The following is a 19106-nucleotide window of genomic DNA, read 5'->3' as shown; positions in this document are numbered from 1 at the left end:
TACGATACAGCAAGAACTTTACTTAACGAAGCATATACTTTTATTATTCTGATTGATCTAATTCCCGTGGGGACGTCCCAACAAAGCCAGGAGTCGGGAGCTCATGATTGCTGTTTGTAGCAATCGGTTAAAGGAATCAACAAACCTGCTGAGTATGAGACCTCTCTTTTTTGATGCCGAAAGGCAACAATGGTTGCTGGAAGCCGAGCCGATAGAACTCCATCGCATTTACGATACGCCAATCATCCAATTAAACTGCGTCAGTGCCAATGCTTCCATACACACTACGTACGTATGATTAAAAATGTTCACACTTCCCCGTGCGTCCTAAGGGATCACTCAAATGAAAGTGTAAGCTTATGTTGAAGCGGGTGAAGCACGTTTTAATCCACCAATGTTCTTTTTGTTGTTGTTGTTGTACTTTACACGATGAAGCAATAAAAAACGCAAAAGAGAGAGAGAGGCGGGTTGACACCACGAACAGTCAACGCTATTGTTTGCCTGCGTATACAACAAGGCGGTCCCTGTGAAGGTAGTTTAAAAGGTTGTATACTACAATTTTTTTCGAAAGCCTTTCAATGATAATCTCTGATAGCTAACCGAATCGTGTTTAGGGGGGCCTCTGTATTGGAAACGTTGCGTACACAAAATCTCTGCACAGGGCGTTCTGGCGGGCTAGTTGGTTCACAGCTTTCAGACTTTTATGAACTACGCGAAAAAAACGAGGGCAGAAGAAAGAAACGCACACGACACCACTGCGCTCGTGGTGTCGTGGGTGTTTCTTTCTTGTGTCCTCGTTTTTTTTCGCGCAGTTTATAAACGTCTAAAAGCTCTGCACAGGAAACGTAAGCCGGCGCTGCTGTCTGCAGTAACGGAACGTGGAAGGTGCGGTTGCTCAGTACAGAGCCCCACCACGAGATTTAGAGGCTCAGAAAGGGCACCCTCTATAAGCACACCCCACTATCCAGTTATAGTCATACTACTGTTGTATGTTAAGGCGAGACCCGTCGAAGAACTGCTGTGCGCACCAACCTCTATCATGTAACGTCGCGTTCTAAAGAAGCAGAACACCTTTATTTCGGATGACTGCGGACGAAATACAGAACTAACGACAGCGCCATAACTACGACATGTATAGCGGTGGAAAACGGGGTTATGTTTAAACCAAGGCAATATTTACGACAATATTCTCTTTTCTGTGCCACTGCTATGTGGTCTTATCCTGTAATTGAGGCCCAATAGAACGGCAGGCAACACCCTTCTTTGCCGCCTTAATTATCTCGTCAGGATTCGTTTATTGAGTATACGTTGCAAGCGGGCTCATAGGCATCCACATTTGCGACTTAATGATCAAGGTCGAAATGAATGGAAAGTGAGAAGAATCGTTAAATAGTATGGTCCAGCCGCCTTTTGTGGTAACGTGGTTGGGAGAAACATGACCTCTATAGCGGTAATAGCGTTAAGCTAATAAAATATTCTGCAGCTTTGATGTACTTTCATTACATAGATGCGCAATCGTTCGTCTTTCTAGAGTGTTTCAAGGCTTTAGGGACTGACGTATTCTTGACTATAGCGGAACACAACACGCGAATACCAAGTTGCCCAAACCATGCACCGCTGGGAGCATTAGGTATGGTATGATATGGTATGCCTTATCTGATGGTGCATACCTAAGAGTGCTTTCTTCTTCCTTTGAACAGGCACTTACTTCGACGAAGATGAAAAGCTGTGGAATGGCGAAGATGAAGGCGAGGGCCCAGGATGTGGCCAGCATGGCCTTTGCTCGACGCAGTCCCGATCGCGACTCTAGCGGTCGGCAGATGGCGGCGTACCGGTCGTAGCTCATCGAAGCCAAGATGAAGGTCGTCGAGGCGAGAGTGACCATCTGCACGTACACGACCAGCTTGCAGCCCAAGGCGCCCAGAACCCAACTGCCGGATACCTGCAAGATGTCACGCCCATGCAGTTGTTTAGCATAGACAGTGTTAAGTCACAAAATTATAAACTAATCAAAATTAGACGAAAGTGCAACAAGAAACCTATTGAGTGAAGACGGCGTGCAGCGACTGAGTAGAATCAACCGGAGTAGGCTGCCATGGTGCATAATGATTGTGAAATATATTCACCGGGTAAGAGGATGGCCACAGCGCATTTTGGCGTACACTGTTACCGGATAAACGGCAGCCTTTCTTTACTCCCGTGCAGGAAATCGCATTGTCAAAGTGCCGCTTTAGAAGTAAGTGGGAACCTAGAAGCTACAGCGAAATCTTGGAACCGAGACATGTGGAACAGAGAGCAAAAATTAGGCACCGCACACGAGTCATTCATATGAAGGTGAAATGAGGCAAAAATTGGACCTGGCGCATGAAATATAGCATATAGAGCAGGTACTCGCAACCTCTTGAAGTATTATAATCAAAGATTAAAAAACGCGCATGCAGTGGATGCCATGAATTACGTCACGAAATCGACTTCGTAAGCTGATTTTTGTGTGCCAACCCTGCTGTGTCGAAGCATAGGTGTTGGAACATCATACATTCTTTGAAGATTTTGCAAGTGCTTCTCAACGACGTCGAAGCTTCGCGGGGCACCACATGATTATGTACCGACGAACTTGCATAACCAGTGATCCAGAGCCTCTACTGAGTTGCGCCACATGAGCTTAGACGACACCAAGGCCCAATTATAAGCAATGCTTGGCGACATCAACAAGCCCTCAAGAGGCCCACATCCCCTGTGGTCTGCAGGATGAAGAGGGTACCCTGCGGCTTCGCGTTCATAATTGTGGCTTGAACAACACAACAGAAGACATGTTGGCCTACCGGCTGCCGAGAATCTATGACATTCTGAGCGAGCTCCACAACCTCAAGTACTATGCCTGGATGGGCTTAAAAAGCCGCTGCAAGTAGATCAAAAATCGGCAAAACAGGCCATGTGAATACACAACGAATGGACTTTACAAGTTGAAGCTGATGTCGCTGGGCTTTTCCGCTGCGCCAGCTGCAGTTGAATGAGTCTTGGACATCATGCTGGCGGGCCGATTGCTGGCGTGCCGTCGTCGGGTCTTTCGTATATCTTACTTACCATGAAGGAACCAACACCCGAAACATCGTCTACAACGACCGTTTAGAGTCTGTGCTAGTATCAATATTCGTAGGAGTTGGTGTCATATGAGTCCGAAAATAGTGGTCAGTATCAAGGACTCACATATACGCTAGCAGGTCTGTTCAAAGCGGTGACCAATTACTCTACAACTGAAAAAGTTTCTTGCTAATATCTGGCCCGCAGCAAAGTTTGGTCATTACCTGTATGGCGGACCACACAAGATCAACCAACATGCCATACGCAGTGTCGTGGCTATCACGTCATTTGGCACACTGGAGCTTGACGATACCGGAATTTATCTTTACCTTGGTCTATGACATACGCGGCAACCTGGACGCTAACATTGTGACACTGAGTGCTTTCTCAAAGCTCCCGTGTATCAGTCGCTTCTAAATGCGGAACACAACACGTTCCGGGGCCAAACTCATTAGCATATGAATGGCAGGCTGACACGGAATTAAAGCGCCTTCGCTGTATATCTGCAAGCCGATGGTGATTTATCTCCTGGAATTTTCAATAGGCAATCAAGATTACGCCTCGAGAACGACATATTGGTGAAGAATTTCCCATAGAACTAAGCCACTTACTTTCTCTTTGTGTCATCACCAATGCGCACAGACATTCTGCAAGCATTTCGCGACAAGCAAAGCGTAGGGAATTATGAATTCGCTCACACACGCCGAAGTATCTACAAGACAGTTGTGCGATGGTGGCTGAAGCGTGAGGCTACAATTCGCACCCCAGAGTAGAACAAGCGAAGCCGCAGACATGCGCGTGCTACATTGGCACGACGTTGGTTCAGTGGGAAATTCATTTGTCGGCATACTTTGGTTCCGAGAGCTTCGTGAGCCTTCGTAATGGAAAACTGGAGACTTCTAAGACTTCGAGTTATTCGAGACTTCGTAGCGGAACACTCGTCTGCCAAGTCGTCCATCAGTACACGACACAGTCCCAACGACGCCACGCCCGTCCACATCGTGCAGGCGATGCTCTGTGCAACCTGAGCCTAATAAAAGCGTGCCCTCGCCCATGATTGGAGAACACATTGGAAGTATACGTAGCTAACTGGATGCGAAAACAAGGTGCCGTGAACATGCCATACATGTTCTGTCTTATTTGACTTCTCGAGAAGCATTAGAATAGTTGTGACATGGTTTCCTATATTCTATGGAATATTCGCCGCGTTGCAATTTCGGTACCAACTAATGAACAACATCACTTCATTTATTCCAAAGCACAGTGGGGAAATGAATGCCAGTGTGAAAAGCGGGTTTAAGCAGATTGACTGAGCTCTAGCAACCACGGCGAGACAACAGTTAGAGCACCGCAGCCATTGTCTTGAGCTAGAGAGCCCGCCACGGCTGTGGGAGGTCATGTGTCGGATTCTCTGGCCCGCCGTGCACCTACCAGCTCCACCAAAGTGGCGCAAGCGTTCGCTCTCTCTTGCACTCTTTTAGTTTGGTACGTTTGAGAAGGAGCGACCGCATTAAATTCCTACCACTTCGTGTGCGATCACCAACGAGGCTCCACAGGGCCTGTGACACTGACTAGTAGTTCGAACATTGTCAGAGTAATACAAACACATGTGGTACAAAGAAATGGTGCAAATAATACTTAAGAGTTACAAAGTATTGTGTTGAGCAAACGATAGCGAACAAATGTAATAACTTTAGTAAAGTAGAAAAGGATGACAAAAATTAAATTGAAATGCAATAGAACGTAGGAAAATCAAGAACAGAATAAGCATTTTGTTCTTTTACAGCTGTAGAAATATTTCGATGCTGTAAAATCTGTAAAATCAGTAGTTTTCTGAGTACTTGCATGTGACGCTCCTATAAGATGCTTTCCATCGAGATGCCCGCACTACTGAATGTCCGGTTTGATTTTTTTCTAGAGTAGCGAAAGGATCGAGTAGCTGTTTCCACCAAGTTACTGTATTCATCTCGCATACGTGCATTATGCAGAATATTGCGGTCCTAATGTTTCTTTGTTGCGGGTGCCAGCACTTGTGCATACACATATCGACGGATGTTACAAGGCAATTTACTAAAGCGAATTGAATATTACGTAAGCACTGAAACGGGCGCTTAATTTTGTCGATGTATGTCGCTGCTTGTCAGAAGTTATAGATTTAAACAGTGACTTACTGACGATAACGCGTTTTTGTGGGCACGCAGCTTTAATGTTGCCCAAAAATCGTTCTTAAATACATGAAGCACAAAAAGGTGTCTTCAGAGCGACTGTATTCACCTCAGAGCTTCATGCGGTTGAAGCCTGAAGTCCCAACGCCACGTATCTTTAATGGTGAAGGGCGAATTACACGTGGAAAGGTGGGCGTAAAGAAAACGCAGCCCCAACGCCAGCACTCTGACAAAACTGCGGGAGCGTGCGTTCCCTGCGGTGATATATGGAACAGATGGTGGCACTGGGATGAAGTTCTGGGGGCATTCCGCAGTTTCGTACTCAGTGTGGACGGCAGCAGAGGAAACGCGCCTTTACGATAGTCGAGTCACGTGCAAGGCATCGGGCGCAGATGCCGTCAGCTTCCAGAAGGCATCTTCCACTAAGATAAAATTATATCTACTGAAGGCTGTCTTGCGGGAGCCCTTAGGCAACGATGATCTCTAAGTGGCGCCGCTACGAGAGGTGCATCCTCTCGACCGAAAGCGGGAGCAGGCCATCGTACGTGTTGGTGATTGCATAATAAAAGGCCGGGCGAATGTGCTGCCTTACGTCGTCGGCAAATCATGAAAAAGAATGGAAAATCGAACACGTGGATGTGGTAAAGTACAAGCCTCCAACGTTAAAATTCAAACTCATAGATCCCACAACCAGAACAAACCCACCGGGGTGACTCAGTCAGCTAAGGCGTTCCGCTGCTGAGCACGAGGTCGCTGGATCGAATCCCGGCCGCGGTGGACGCATTTCGATGGAGGCGAAATGCAAAAACGCCCGTGTGCTTGCATTGTCATCATCATCATCAGCCTATATTTTATGTCCACTGCAGGACGAAGGCCTCTCCCTGCGATCTCCAATTAACCCTGTCTTGCGCTAGCGTATTCCAACTTGCGCCTGCAAATTTCCTAACTTCATCATCCCATCTGGTTTTCTGCCGACCTCGACTGCGCTTCCCTTCTCTGCTTGCATTGTAGTGCACGTTAAAGAAAACCAGGTGGTCAAAATTAATGCGGAGCCCTCCACTACGGCGTGCCTCATAATCAGAACTGGAACTGGTGTTGGCACGTGCTTCCTGTGTCAGGAGGCACGTGCCAACACAGGAGGGCTTTATGCCTCCTGTGTCACAGTCACATGTCCATTCGTGGGATTGGCCAAGAACGGCCATAATATTAATTTCCTCATACCCTCTGCCGAAGTTCTCTGTTTGGGCACATACGCAGTGGCACATGCCCAAAGACTCACGTTGTCCACTAGGCTAGACAGCAGCCAGCAGCACGTTGTCTGTTCGAGCATTTACCTAGTTTCCCGTGCTGTCGTCCATTCGGGCACGTACACAGTGCTCAAAATTGCTGTCTACATATATCCATAAATATATTTGGAGTGGAAATGACGAAGAAAGCCAAACTCCGGAGAAGAGGCAAGGAAAGGTTCGATGTAATAAGACTATATATACGGCTTACCTTATATTAGGAGCAAATAAAATCACCCACGATTACGATACTCACTAATGCGATATTTGAGCCCAGCTCTATACGTGTTTTCATTTCGTGATATATTGAGGCATCGCACCGATCACCGCACCGACTGGCAGAGCCTCGACGCGCGGGGCTATATATAAACCGGCTACACAGTTACCGCTTCCCGGTAACTGTAGCTTATACAACCGTAATCTACCGGGAAACGCTTGCGGCAAAATCTATGCACCCGCCGTGGTTGCTTAGTGGCTATTGTGTTGGGCTGCTGAGCACAAGGTCGCCAGATTAAATCCCGGCCTCGGCGGCGGCATTTCGATGGAGGCGAAATGCGAAATCACCCGTGAACTTAGGTTTAGGTGCCCGTTAAAGAAACCGAGGTGGTCCAAATTTTCCGGAGTCCCCCACTACGACATGCATCATAATCAAATCGTGGTTGTGGTACGTAAAACCCCTTATTTTTTAAAATCTAGGCGTGAAGGCGAGCTTTCTTGTTTTTTTTTGCCCCCGCACGGCCGGTTTGATGAAATTTGAGCGCAGATGTTTTGGTGTTTTGAATTCGCGTTATAGTGAAGCAAAAGAAAAAAATGTGGTTGATCCCTCTTATATAGGAATCGGTATAGAACACGAAAGTGAAACGTGTCTTGACAGAAGTAGTGTAATGTTTATTGCACATTGATATATAATGTCTATTGGTGTTTTGTGGCTAAAGCGCCCTTAGGCGTTGATGCACCCACGCTGACGCCTGGTGGCACGTCTCCTCCATCACGACTACCAACGTCGATGACCATGAGCAACCGTCGTGCATATGGAAGCTGCACTACGATGCACACGCTAGCACAACGCGAAAGACGAAGCACGTAACTGACACACTAATACAACGCGCAAGACAAAGCACGTAACTGAATCGTCACCGAGTCAAATCAGCGCGTACAGCGCGTCGTAATTGCAGCCTCCGCGATCAACTTCAGAAACATTTTCAGAGCTAATTGCGGAGGCCTCGCTCCGCTGTGCTGAGTACGGTGAACGCCACCACCTAGGTGGCGTTGGTAGTGCTTCTTGATGCCAGCGTCCCTTCGAATGCTGGCATCGAGGCGTCGTAGTGCAGAGACCACTGAAGCGTTCACTGTCGGTGCGCGTTAGTGTCATAATGCAGTACTTCTCTTTTCTGCTCGTAGGCGGCGGCACCGCCCCGAGCAAGAGCGCGGGTACACGGAGGAGTGTTAGATATATAAGGCGCGTCTGTGTAGCTCTCTGCAAATGCGTTTGTGGCGCAATGGGTTAAACGCTCGGCGATCTATCGTCGCGGACCGAGAGGTCGTGGGTTCGATTCCCAAATTTTGCATGTTTGTGGAACTTTTTCTTCTGGTTTCTTTCTTTGTATTATGTTCTATGACGTATTTCCGTGACGGAAATACGTCAGTGAAGTCTTGGTGGACCCCGGCATAAAACACTTTCGTGTTAAAAAAAAATCAATGTCCCTTTCTTAGAGAAAGATGGTTGAACGCGAAGCTTTCGCCCGTGTCAACTGAATGAAAGTCAAAGTCTAAAGGCAACACCACGCAACGAACCCAAGAGATGCTGAGTGACCCGATGCGATGCATATGTGATTTATTGCTTGTTTCGGATTGTATTTTTTAAACGTTGAAGTTGACTGAAGACAAATTTCGTTAAGTTCCATAGCCTTTATTTTAAATCATGCTGCCGTTGATTACACGCACACACTCACACTTTCACGGAGTGCATGCCGTTGCCGCTAGACGAGATCGGCTTTAAGGGCACGATTGCCCTCGCGCTTACGTTGGCGTACGGCAGCCTCTTCTGCCGTGCGCTGCATCCGCGCCAACCCAGATGACGGCCGGGAATGCATTGCGTGACGTGCGTAATGCAGTGCAGATATATACAGTTCGTCTGGGTAGCGTGGCGTTGCAGTTCCCATTATTCCTATCGGTACAACTGCGAATGTGAACTGTAGTGTTCTACGATTGTGTCCGTTGATGCCCACATTCTCCTATTGTGTGCGCAGATGCGCAGTTAGTCTCATTGTGCAAGTTGGCCTTCCTGCAGTGCGTTTTCGGCGCTCACTGACGAATCAGTGAGACATAGAAAACTTCGTTTTAATAATTTGTATCTGTATGGCAGGGTGCCCTAAGCTGCCGTGCGGGGCCAGCGGCAGACGAAGCCCTTCCTCCGGTTGCGTCGTTCATTGTTCAGAAAGAATGAACACGGGTGCACGTGGGTCGCGCGGAGCGCATACTCTTGCGGAGGCTACGCAGGCGAAGAAGTCGCTGTGAGTCGCCGCTGTGAAGTCGCAGTGAGTCGCCGCCGGGGAGCACGTCTTGTGCACGTCTCCTCACCCTTTCACAATACCCTCCTCCTCCGCTTTCCTCCTGATGCTTCCACTGCATACCCCTTCTCCTCTTCTTCCTCGCGCTCTATTCGGTATCACTTTTCTTTCATCCTCCGCTACGCTCCGCGTTCGCTCTTTCATCCTTCGCTGTGCTTGTTTGCTCGGTTACGACGGACGCCGAGGCACGCCGGTGCTCAACCGAGGAACGGGCACCTAATAGCTGCGCTCTAAAAGTAGAGCTGCATAGCGCAATTAGTGTATAGAACAATTAACTGGTTACCCGACGTTAGAGAAAGGAATTGGTGTCAAGGGAAACTGAACGCACTTAGAAGCCGATATGATGGAATGTTCATGATAAGAAATTTGCGCATACTAGAAAACTGCAGGACCAAGCTGGCTCATATGCGGGTAACCGGAAATTGCTCACACAAGCCTCGTAGAGAGTAAACTTGATTAGGAAAAGGCAAAAAAAGATGGAAAATGTGGGCGGAGCCCCTAGTACAGGGCCCCACTGGTTTGAGCGGCTCGCGGAGCTTGGTCCAGGAGAGCCAGCTGACTGTCCTGTTCCTCGTCCGCAAGCCATGCCTCCCACTGCCTTAGAAAGTGTTTTTTTTTTTGTAAATTTGTGTGTGTTTGCTTGTGGAGGTCTTCTGGCGCACATGAGTGTGATGTGTGCCAACGTAGGCTTTTCGCCACACCACGGACATTCGTTTGCGTACGCTTCTTCATGTATTTGTCTTAGCTTGTGTAGATTAGGATAAGTGTTTGTTTGGAGTCGTCGCCAGTCCGTCGCTTGCCGTCTAGTCAATTTTGGATGGGGCCTGCCGAACTCCCGCCTTTCCTCTCTTTGTTGTTCCAAGATATCCCTCGCAGTCGTTGGAAAGTCCCTACGTGGCTGGTCCGACACTCGGACATTTGGTACTCGAGCTATTTGGTCCACCCTCCTATTTCCCTCCATACCTTCGTGTGCCGGGCACCACGTGAGGCTGTGTAAATTACAGAGCTTATTGCCTATGATCCTAATCACCACCCGGGGTACCACCCCTGACAGGAAGAGGCGACACGCCGCCTGTGAGTCGGTGAGAACAGCCGCGGATGTCCCTCTGCTTTCGGCGTCCTTCAAAGCTAAAGCTACCGCGGTCGCCTCAGCCGTTGCCGTGCATGCGGTTTTCACTGATGCCCCTACTACCCGTTCCTGACACGTGGTGACTGCCACGTGTATGCCACATCCAGAGTAACTTGCGTCCGTGTAGTAGACGTCCAGCTTGCCTTCGAAACTCCTTCGCAATGCTCGCACCCGAGCCTCTCGTCTTCCCCCGCGGTACTTCGGGTTCATATTTTATTGCGATAGCAATTATATGGACACTCCAAAGCAGACGACGGAACCTCACGTCGTCGCCGTCGCCGTGAGGCTCCGTATGACGTCAATGGAGATGAAATCGTCGCCGCGCGCCGCCGAACATTGTATGTGCGAGTGAAAGGGCGCGAGGGACGCGCGCTTTCACGGGGAGTGAACGCACGGCGGAGAACAAACGCGCGTTCTGTCCCGTGCTCCCTTAAGGGCTGCAGAAGTAGGCGTCTCTTTCCTCCTTTACCATCACCATATATGTAGAGCAAACGCGCCTTCTTCTGACGCACGAAAGGCCGTGGGGGGAGGGGGAGGGAAGGGAGGCGACGTTTAGCTGCGGCACCAAGTGCCTATTTATATCAGATGCTCCGGCAGCAGTCACCAACGCCGCACGCATTTTTTGCGAACGCGGGCAAAACGCCGACGGCATCGACAACAGTTCTGCGTGCTGCCGGTGCTGCTGCATGTCCAAGTTTATACAGCTGATAAAGCTACTATCATTACTCCGTATAGCTCTCTACAAATTTGCTATCGCAATTGATGCTTCGCCTTTCAGGTGAAACTGCGACAACTTTTTTAAATGCCAAGCATTTCTTGCCGGCGGCTCTGTCTGTTGTCCCGCGTCCCACACCCCCACAGCGCATGCGTGTCGCCTCCCCTCTCTCCCCTCTGCTACGCTACCCCCTTTCTCTCCTCTAAGAATCCTGTACGGAGCGACGCCCGCGTCCCACACTCCCACAGTGCATGCGCGTCCCCTCCCCTCTCTCTCCTCTCCTACGCTCCCCCCTTTTCTCTCCTCTAGGAATCCGGAGCGGTGCGCTCGACAGGTGGTGCGACAGCTGCATACTCCGCTGGAGGCGCCACGGTAGTTCCGCGGTATGAAAATGATGGAGCGTGCGCGCCTCATTTTCTCTCCTGTGCAGCGCTGCGATGAGCGCTCGGGCCGCTGCCGCGAAACCATCTCCCGCTAATTATTCGTTAAGGAAATATTGGTGTGGCAAGTACAACGCATTGACGCTAGTTATCTGCTTTGATTATATTTAAAAATTTTGTATTTAAAAAAATGCACCTTATGTAACCGTAATGTTTACCGGGAAACGCTGGTGGCAAACGCTATGCACGAAGGCGAACTTTCTGATAGAAACGCGGCCTCTTGCGTGGGCCGATGCCGGAGGTAGTACGCAGCCGCGCCAAAAGATTGCATCATTTTCAGGTTTCTGTTATTGTTTCGCACTTTTATTACTTTTTCGCGAAGATGTAAAATAATAGGCATGCGCTGTCGGTGCTTTGTTTCATCACATCTGCTTGTGGGCTGCCATTATAAAGTTCCGAGGAATAACTTTGTCAAGAATGTAAGACAAGGTATGAGCAACTCTAGTGAAAGAATGGCGCGGCAATATAACCCGCATATACGGCGTGTCATATAGCAAGGAGTTGCATATTTAAGAAAAAGAAAATGCAACGCCTTGCTATATGACATGCGGTATAAGCGGGTTATATATTGCCATAGCATTCTGTCACTAAAGTTGCTCATAAATTGCTCGTACACAAAGTTGCTCATCATTTATATTTTTGTAAGAAAAAAATGCCAGTCGTTGCAAATACACACCTAAATATATACGGAAACTTTCGCTCACTGACAATTTCGCCGACACCGACATCGAGTTTTCTGCGACACGGGGCGCTTAACGCTATCTGGTTAATGTTTTTTTTTTCGCCAAGAGCACTTGCAGCGCGTTATTTCATGTATCGTCCTCTTGGCGTGAACGCTGAAAAAATGTATCAGCGATCGTTCCGGCTCTGAACTCATTAAATCCGACAGCAGAACGCTCGCAGCAGACACCACCATCTTCTGAAGAACAAATATTTCGCTAACATTGTCTCCATCTTCATCCACTCTAATATTACCTCCTGTGGCCGCTGAAGTACAACCACAGACGTTCGTTCATTTTGTTTGCAGCGAGAGAGTGGCACAAGAATGTGAGGTATAAAAGTGCCCACGGAGGTGCTGACTTAGAACTGATATTTAATTCAGAAGAGCTGACAATAATTACGTGATTAGAACATCGCGAAACGTGGAAAGTAAATAACACGAAAAGTAAAAAAAAATGAAATCTCGTTTCGGGTTCCGACGTCTGATAGGAACACGCGCGCTATTGGCGCCGCCTTAGTGGGGAGCGGGCGGCTAATATGAAAGCGTCCTATAAATATAGACGACGTTATAAATATTGGCCCTCAGTCTTAAAAAAATTAACCGAAGACTCAATGATGCATGTTCCGACAACTGCAGCAACGTGGCATACACCCATAGCGCCTCCGGAAATCCACAGCATATTCAAAACTGGAGCGAGCCCTTATACATGGTGCACTAATATAAAACCGCACTACATTCGCATTTAAAGCAAGCAATATTCATTGGACGAGCGTTGAAATAAGAAAAAAAAACAATGCATGGTCTCAATTAATTAACACAATCACATGTAGCAGATAGCGGTGTAATGTATGCAAGAATTGCTGTACATGTCTGTAAGAATCACTTTTTCAATAGAAAATCAGTGTTCTCGTTCACGCTGGCGTGTCTAACAAGGCGCAGGCACAACCTTTCTGAAGTTTTAATTATTCGACTAAAACAAGCGTCTCTTCAACACATTTCTCTATTCAGTGTCTGTTTTTTTTTTCTTCTTTTTTTTTCTTTGTTCATCTCCTTTTCTACTCTGCCCTCGACTTGCACTCCAACAGGCTGTGGATTACACCGAGGCTTTCCTTAGTGGAACCGGACTCCGACTGTCTCCGAGTAAGTCGGAATTTTTTGCTGTATAGACCTAAGAGAAGGGGTGTCAAACCTAAGGGCTGGGTCCCTCTTTCGGCCGTGAATGTAAAGCTTCGCACCAGCTCTGGTCATCTCATCCCTAGGGTAGAGGTCATCAGAGTTCTTGGCATGCTTATAGAGGCTAATGGCACTAATGGCCAGACCATAAACAAGCTTACAGCTAAAACGGAAAACATGATTCGGCTTATTACTAGAGTCTCCAACTCTCGAGGTGGCCTCAGGGAGGACAATTTACTAAGGTTGTTCCACGCTTATTTAAGGAGCAACATTACCTACGTTGCTGCCATGCACTGCTGGCAGGGTCATGAAAAGACTAAGCTCAATCTCCTGATCCGCAAGAGCATCAAGAGAGTGCTAGGACTACCTTCTAGCACTAGCACGGAACGCCTCATGCAACTGGGTATTCACAACACTTTGGAAGAGATAATCGAGGCACAGCATACAGCACAGATGGCCAGGCTCTCCTCCTCGGCCTCGGGCAGGAGCATCCTAACCGTCCTAGGATGTAATCCAGCTCTAGATGAGGAACACAAACATAATCTCACTAAGGAGCAAAGGGCTTACATTACAGTCGCTCCTTTTCCCCGCAACGTGCACCCGCAGCACAATGCGGGGAGACGGAGGGCCAGGGGAGAAGCCCTGCTCAAAGACGTTTGTGCAAAGCCACATTCTGCATGCTTTGCAGACGCGGCGCAGTACGGCCGATCGGCCAACTTCTCGGCCATCACGGTTCATCATACAGGTTCTGTTCTCCACTCTGCTTCTATCAGGAACGCCACTCCCGATAAGGCTGAGCAGGTAGCTATTGCCCTCGCTCTTCTTGACGATTCTAAGCAACAGATTTACACAGACTCACGAGCGGCGGTCAGGGCCTTTGCGTCCCGATCGGTATCAGCTGAAGCAACTCGCATTTTAGGTCATAGGGATATTTCTCCTCATAGAATCATTTGGTTTCCGGCTCACCTCGGATCACATCTGGCCTCCATGGTCAACTTGAACGAGATCGCCCACGCCCGAGCGCGCGAACTGACTTACCGCGCTGGGCAACCTGGGGGATCTTCAGACTCCAATCAAGCAGTCTTTAGGGACGTTCTCCTCACTTTTAATGAAATCATCAAGCATTATCAGTTGGGCAGGAGGGTCTTCCCCCTTCCTCACGCGAAGCTCTCTAGAGCACAGGCCTATACCCTCCACATGCTTCATACCAGGTCATATCCTAGTCTTTATACCCACAGCCAGTTCATCGAACCCCTTGATCCAGCATGCCCGGATTGTGGCGCCGCTTGTACGTCAGACCACATGATCTGGTAGTGACCCTCATTACAGGGTCCTCAACGCACAACCGAAGAGGAATGGAGCTCCATGCTCAGGAGCTCAGAACTTCCACATCAACTCAGGGCCGTCCAGAGGGCCCGCGACGCGGCGGTGAGGCTCGGCCTACCCGTCCCGACGTGGGAGCGGCCCGCTGCTCTACCGCCTTGAGCGGTAGCGCTCCTCAGGACCGAAATAAAGTTATCTGTCTGTCTGTCTGTCTGTCTGTCTGTCTGTCTGTGTGTCTGTCTGTTCATCTCCTTTTGCACTGTTTTCACACTTGCGATGAACGTACACAAGCGCCTATACATTCCACGATTAGGAAGTTCGTTAGCTGCTGTGCTAACGAACCAACTTTTCTCACCTCGAAGAGAATCTCCGACGTTTGTGTGAAGAGTCCCACGGCAAGGTCCCCAACAGCAAGGTGCAGGATGAAGAGGTTGACGCGTGAAGACGAACGCAACGCTGCGCGTGGCCGCGCCAGCACCGCCACAATGGCGGCGTTGCCGGCCAGCGTGAAGAGCATGATGACCGACAGTGTGGCCACGCGCTGCACCAAAGGACCGTCCCACACCGCGGAGTCTGGGAAGACCATTACGGCGGTTGCGTTTGCGGAGTCATTGTTGGTGGGAGACGCCAACGCTCCTGGCAGAGGCACGCCGCCTAAGCCGCGCCCGCCGCAGCCCTGGCTTGACATTTCGCTCAAATGGCCAGGACAGGACTCTTGTTGGCGCTACTGCGAGCAGCTCGGTGGTCTCACCATCGTGACCAGTTTACCAGGAATTCTGAAATAAAGAAGAAAAAGAAAAAAAATGTCAGCCCTTCCACTGGGGTGCAGATGGAAGACAGGCGTAGCTGTACTATTGTGGGAATTATGTATTTCCAAATATGACTATTTGATGTGATGGTGTAATTTGTTATTTTAACTATTAAAGAATGAGAAATATGCACGTTCCGGTGGGTTTCAGTGATTTAGTGACCACAGGAACTATGGCCTTATGGTCGCTACTGTGCGCCGCCATATGGTGTACGGCAGAGGTCGGCACGTTCTTCATAAACACGTCCCTAGGCAGGGCTGCACGCATGCGCCACTGTGGGAGAGCGGGCACGCACACGCACAGAGATCAACATGGCCGCCGGGCTGAGCGGTCGCACGTCACCTCGGCTCCGCTACATTTGCCCGTTCTGACCGGTCCACCTCGCTACCGCCCCAGGCACTGTGCCGGAGATTCGAGCCCTTATCAGTGGGACCCTGAGGACCCCACTCTCAACCGGTAGGACCATCCCACCTTCTCCTATCGGTTCGAGAAGAACGAAGCGGGCGCTGACCCGCTAAGACTCGCAAGTAGGCCTAGCTCGCACTCGGCGAGCGATGACCTGCTAGCCTCCTTAGCCCCATGGATACACCACCTACGACGTCGGGTCTGCAAGCCGGACAATCTCCGGCCATGCAGCCCCTTCAAGCCCCCCCGACGCCTCAGCTCGTGGACCTACAGGAGATGGAGGAACTTACCTCGGCCAGTGACGACGACCGAGCGTCCTCCCCGCTGCTCTCGCAGGCTGCCCAACAACAATGGATACAGTCCGACACAAACTGGGAGCTGGCGCTCTCCCGGCGCCAGAAGCAAAAACAAAAGCGCCAGGACCGAGCACGAGAACTGGAAGGCCAGGCTACCGGGCCGGCCGGAATTCAGTCACCGCCAGGCTCTGCCAGCAACGCCCAGGTAAACAACTCGCCTCCTACCACGCAAACGGCAGCGACGCCCGACGCGTCCGCAGCGAACGCCAAGAGCTCGCCCGGAGAGACGCGTCGGCCGCGTCGCCGGCTACCGCCGCTACCTCGGAACGACTTCAAGATTATTCTGCGCCCCAAAAAGGGCCTAAATATCAAGACACTCACAACTCACCAGGTGTCTCGGGCTGTGGTGGCAGCCTGCAACTACCACCCCAAGTGCACCGGCAACGACTTTATTGTGCGGATCCGTACAGGGTCGAGCATTATTATCGCAAGCACTTCACACATCGAAAAAGCTGAGCTCCTTCGTCGAGTGTCCGCGGTCGCCTTCGGTGGGAGCAATTATGACTTCAACACCTACGTGGCGGCCCCTGACAACACTCTACGGGGCGTTATACATGGTTTGGACCCTGGAACTTCTCCAGATGAACTAAAAGCTAACCTGCGAGTGCGGACGCAGGGCGTTACTATCCATAGCGCCCGCATGCTTGGGACATCGAAGACGGCCGTTATAACTTTCGAAGGCTCCCTTGTTCCCCGCTACGTTCTCTACTACGGCGGGGAGGTAGCGTGCCACCCGTACCGTCCAACCCGACAAGTGTGCCAGGTGTGCTACCAGCCTGGTCATCGCTCGGACGTTTGCCCCACTGCGGACGCTGCTGTGTGCCGCCAGTGTGGCATTTTGAACCCCACTGAGAACCACCCCTGCACTCCTCAGTGCAAGTTCTGTGGGGAGGGACACCTCTCAGGGGCCAAGGAGTGTCCTCAACGTCTCAAAACTCTTCGCCGTAGCAGAACCCCTCAACGCCAGCCGCCAAGCGCGCGCCGCCGGTGGTTCAGTAACGATGACGACTCCTCAAAGACCCCTTCCCGGTCCCGCTCCCGATCACAGTCCTTTCCGCCGCTCCCACCAGCCGGTCTGGACCAGCTTCAACCCTCCCAGCCCGAGCAACGCAGCTCCCTCGCCCAGCCGGAACGCCACGCCACCCAGGACCAACGCACCGGCCTGCAAAAGAAAGGCTCCGCTGCACCAGCCGGCCGGCCTGCAGCCCCGCCGCCCGACAGGGCTGCCAAGGTAAGCTGGTCGACTGTGGCAAAGACCCCCGTCGCTCCGCGCTCAAACCCCCCCCCCCCCCCCCACACTTCAATATGAAGCACTGGCCCAAGAGAACCAGCAGCTTAAGAAAGAACTCTCACAACTTAAAGCCGAACACGCCCGTGAAATGGCTGAACTACGCGCCCTTATCACCCAAGCCGCCACCCCCCCACTCCACCCCACACACCAGGCCCCTCCCTGCGCGGATCCTCCTGCATCCCCCCAGGAACCCCCCATTACATATACCGTACTACACGAAATGTTGCGAGAACTCACGAAACAACTCACGCAACAACAACAGAACCAACACCACCAACTTACGCAGAGCTTCTCTGGCCAACTCTCCCAACTGGGCACACGCATCGCGGATGTCGAAACACACCTTGAAGCCCGCTTTGCGGAAATAGGCGGCTCCCTCCGCAAGAAACGAACGCCCACTCCTACCTCCAACCCCCCGATTCAGCTCAACCCGGTCACCCCCGCGCAGACAGCTACCGGCCCCGGAGTTATCCTCAAGGCCCCCCAACTCACCCTACCCCCCACCTCTCGGAACTAACATGGGCAGCACCACCGCATCTCAGCAAAAACGTTTAGAAATCTGGCAATGGAACTGCCGAGGCTACCGTCGTAAGCGGAGCCTCCTTCAACAATACATAAACACCCAGCTTGAACCGCCAGACGTCATCGCCCTACAGGAGCCAGGTGTCTCGCCAACCCTGTCAGGTTACGAGGCCTATGACAGCCCGACCGAGGGCAAAGCGGCCATTCTCGTCAGCAAGGCGCTCACTGTCATTGCCCATGACGTCATCCCAGACACTCATATTGAGCATGTCATTGTAGAGATCATGCTCCGGCGCCGGAAAAAGACCAGCAAGCACAGCCTTTTCATCCTCAATGCCTATAGTCCCCCCGTCAACGCCACACAGACTTTTATACCCTCATCCGAGGTGCTTGTACACTGGCCAAGGGCAAGGATCTGATCCTACTCGGGGATTTCAATGCCCAAGACACAAGCTGGGGCTACAGGAATTCTGACCACAAAGGCAAGCAAATTGCCGCTGCCGTCGACACTTACCGGCTCGAGCTCCTGACCGATCCTACCACACCCACCCGCATCGGAAACAGTGTTTGTCGTGATACCTGCCCTGACCTTACCTTCATCAGAGGCAGCTCCACGTACACTAGGGAAAATCTCATGGAAATCCTGGGTAGTGACCACTATATCATTCGCACTCAACTCACTGAGGATGCTCTGCGGCGTCCCATCGGGAAAGCCAAAATCACGGATTGGGATGCATTCCGATGCGATAGCGAGCAAACCCTCGACGCTAACACCAGCCTTACAGACTGGTGCGAACAGCTTCGCCGCACCCAAGATCGCCATACAAAACACATCACCCGCACCACCCAGACCCCCGAGGTAGACGGCCACCTGCTCCACCTATGGGACGCACGTCGTAGTCTACTCCGCCGCTGGAAGACTCAAAAACATAATCGAAAACTTAAGGTCAAAATTGCCTTGCTCACCACCCAAGCAGAGGAATACGCCGCCAGCCTAGCCCAACTCAACTGGGCGCAATTCACGGACACCCTTAAGGGCTCTTTGGGGACGGCGCGCACGTGGCGCATTTTGCGGGCTCTCAACGACCCCACCCGCAGCAAAACTGAAACGAACAAGGCC

At 50.7% G+C, this 19106-nt stretch overlaps 1 protein-coding gene across 1 annotated transcript in view; it reads right to left on the bottom strand.

Annotated features, from left to right (window-relative positions):
* Positions 1–15189, bottom strand: part of LOC119450387 (cardioacceleratory peptide receptor) — a 30677-nt gene extending 15488 nt beyond the window's left edge. The window contains exons 1-2 of the mRNA XM_037713823.2: positions 14959–15189; positions 1709–1942 (exon numbers count right to left, since the gene is read on the bottom strand). Coding sequence (XP_037569751.2) covers positions 1709–1942; positions 14959–15189 — 465 coding nt within the window. The remainder of the gene's footprint in view (positions 1–1708; positions 1943–14958) is intronic.
* Between the last annotated feature and the right edge of the window lie 3917 nt (positions 15190–19106).

Source organism: Dermacentor silvarum, chromosome 4 (genome assembly GCF_013339745.2).
Source record: "Dermacentor silvarum isolate Dsil-2018 chromosome 4, BIME_Dsil_1.4, whole genome shotgun sequence".
Taxonomy (NCBI): domain Eukaryota; kingdom Metazoa; phylum Arthropoda; class Arachnida; order Ixodida; family Ixodidae; genus Dermacentor; species Dermacentor silvarum.
Note: the sequence above shows the minus strand (reverse complement) of the source record. Positions and strands in the feature narration are given on the sequence as shown.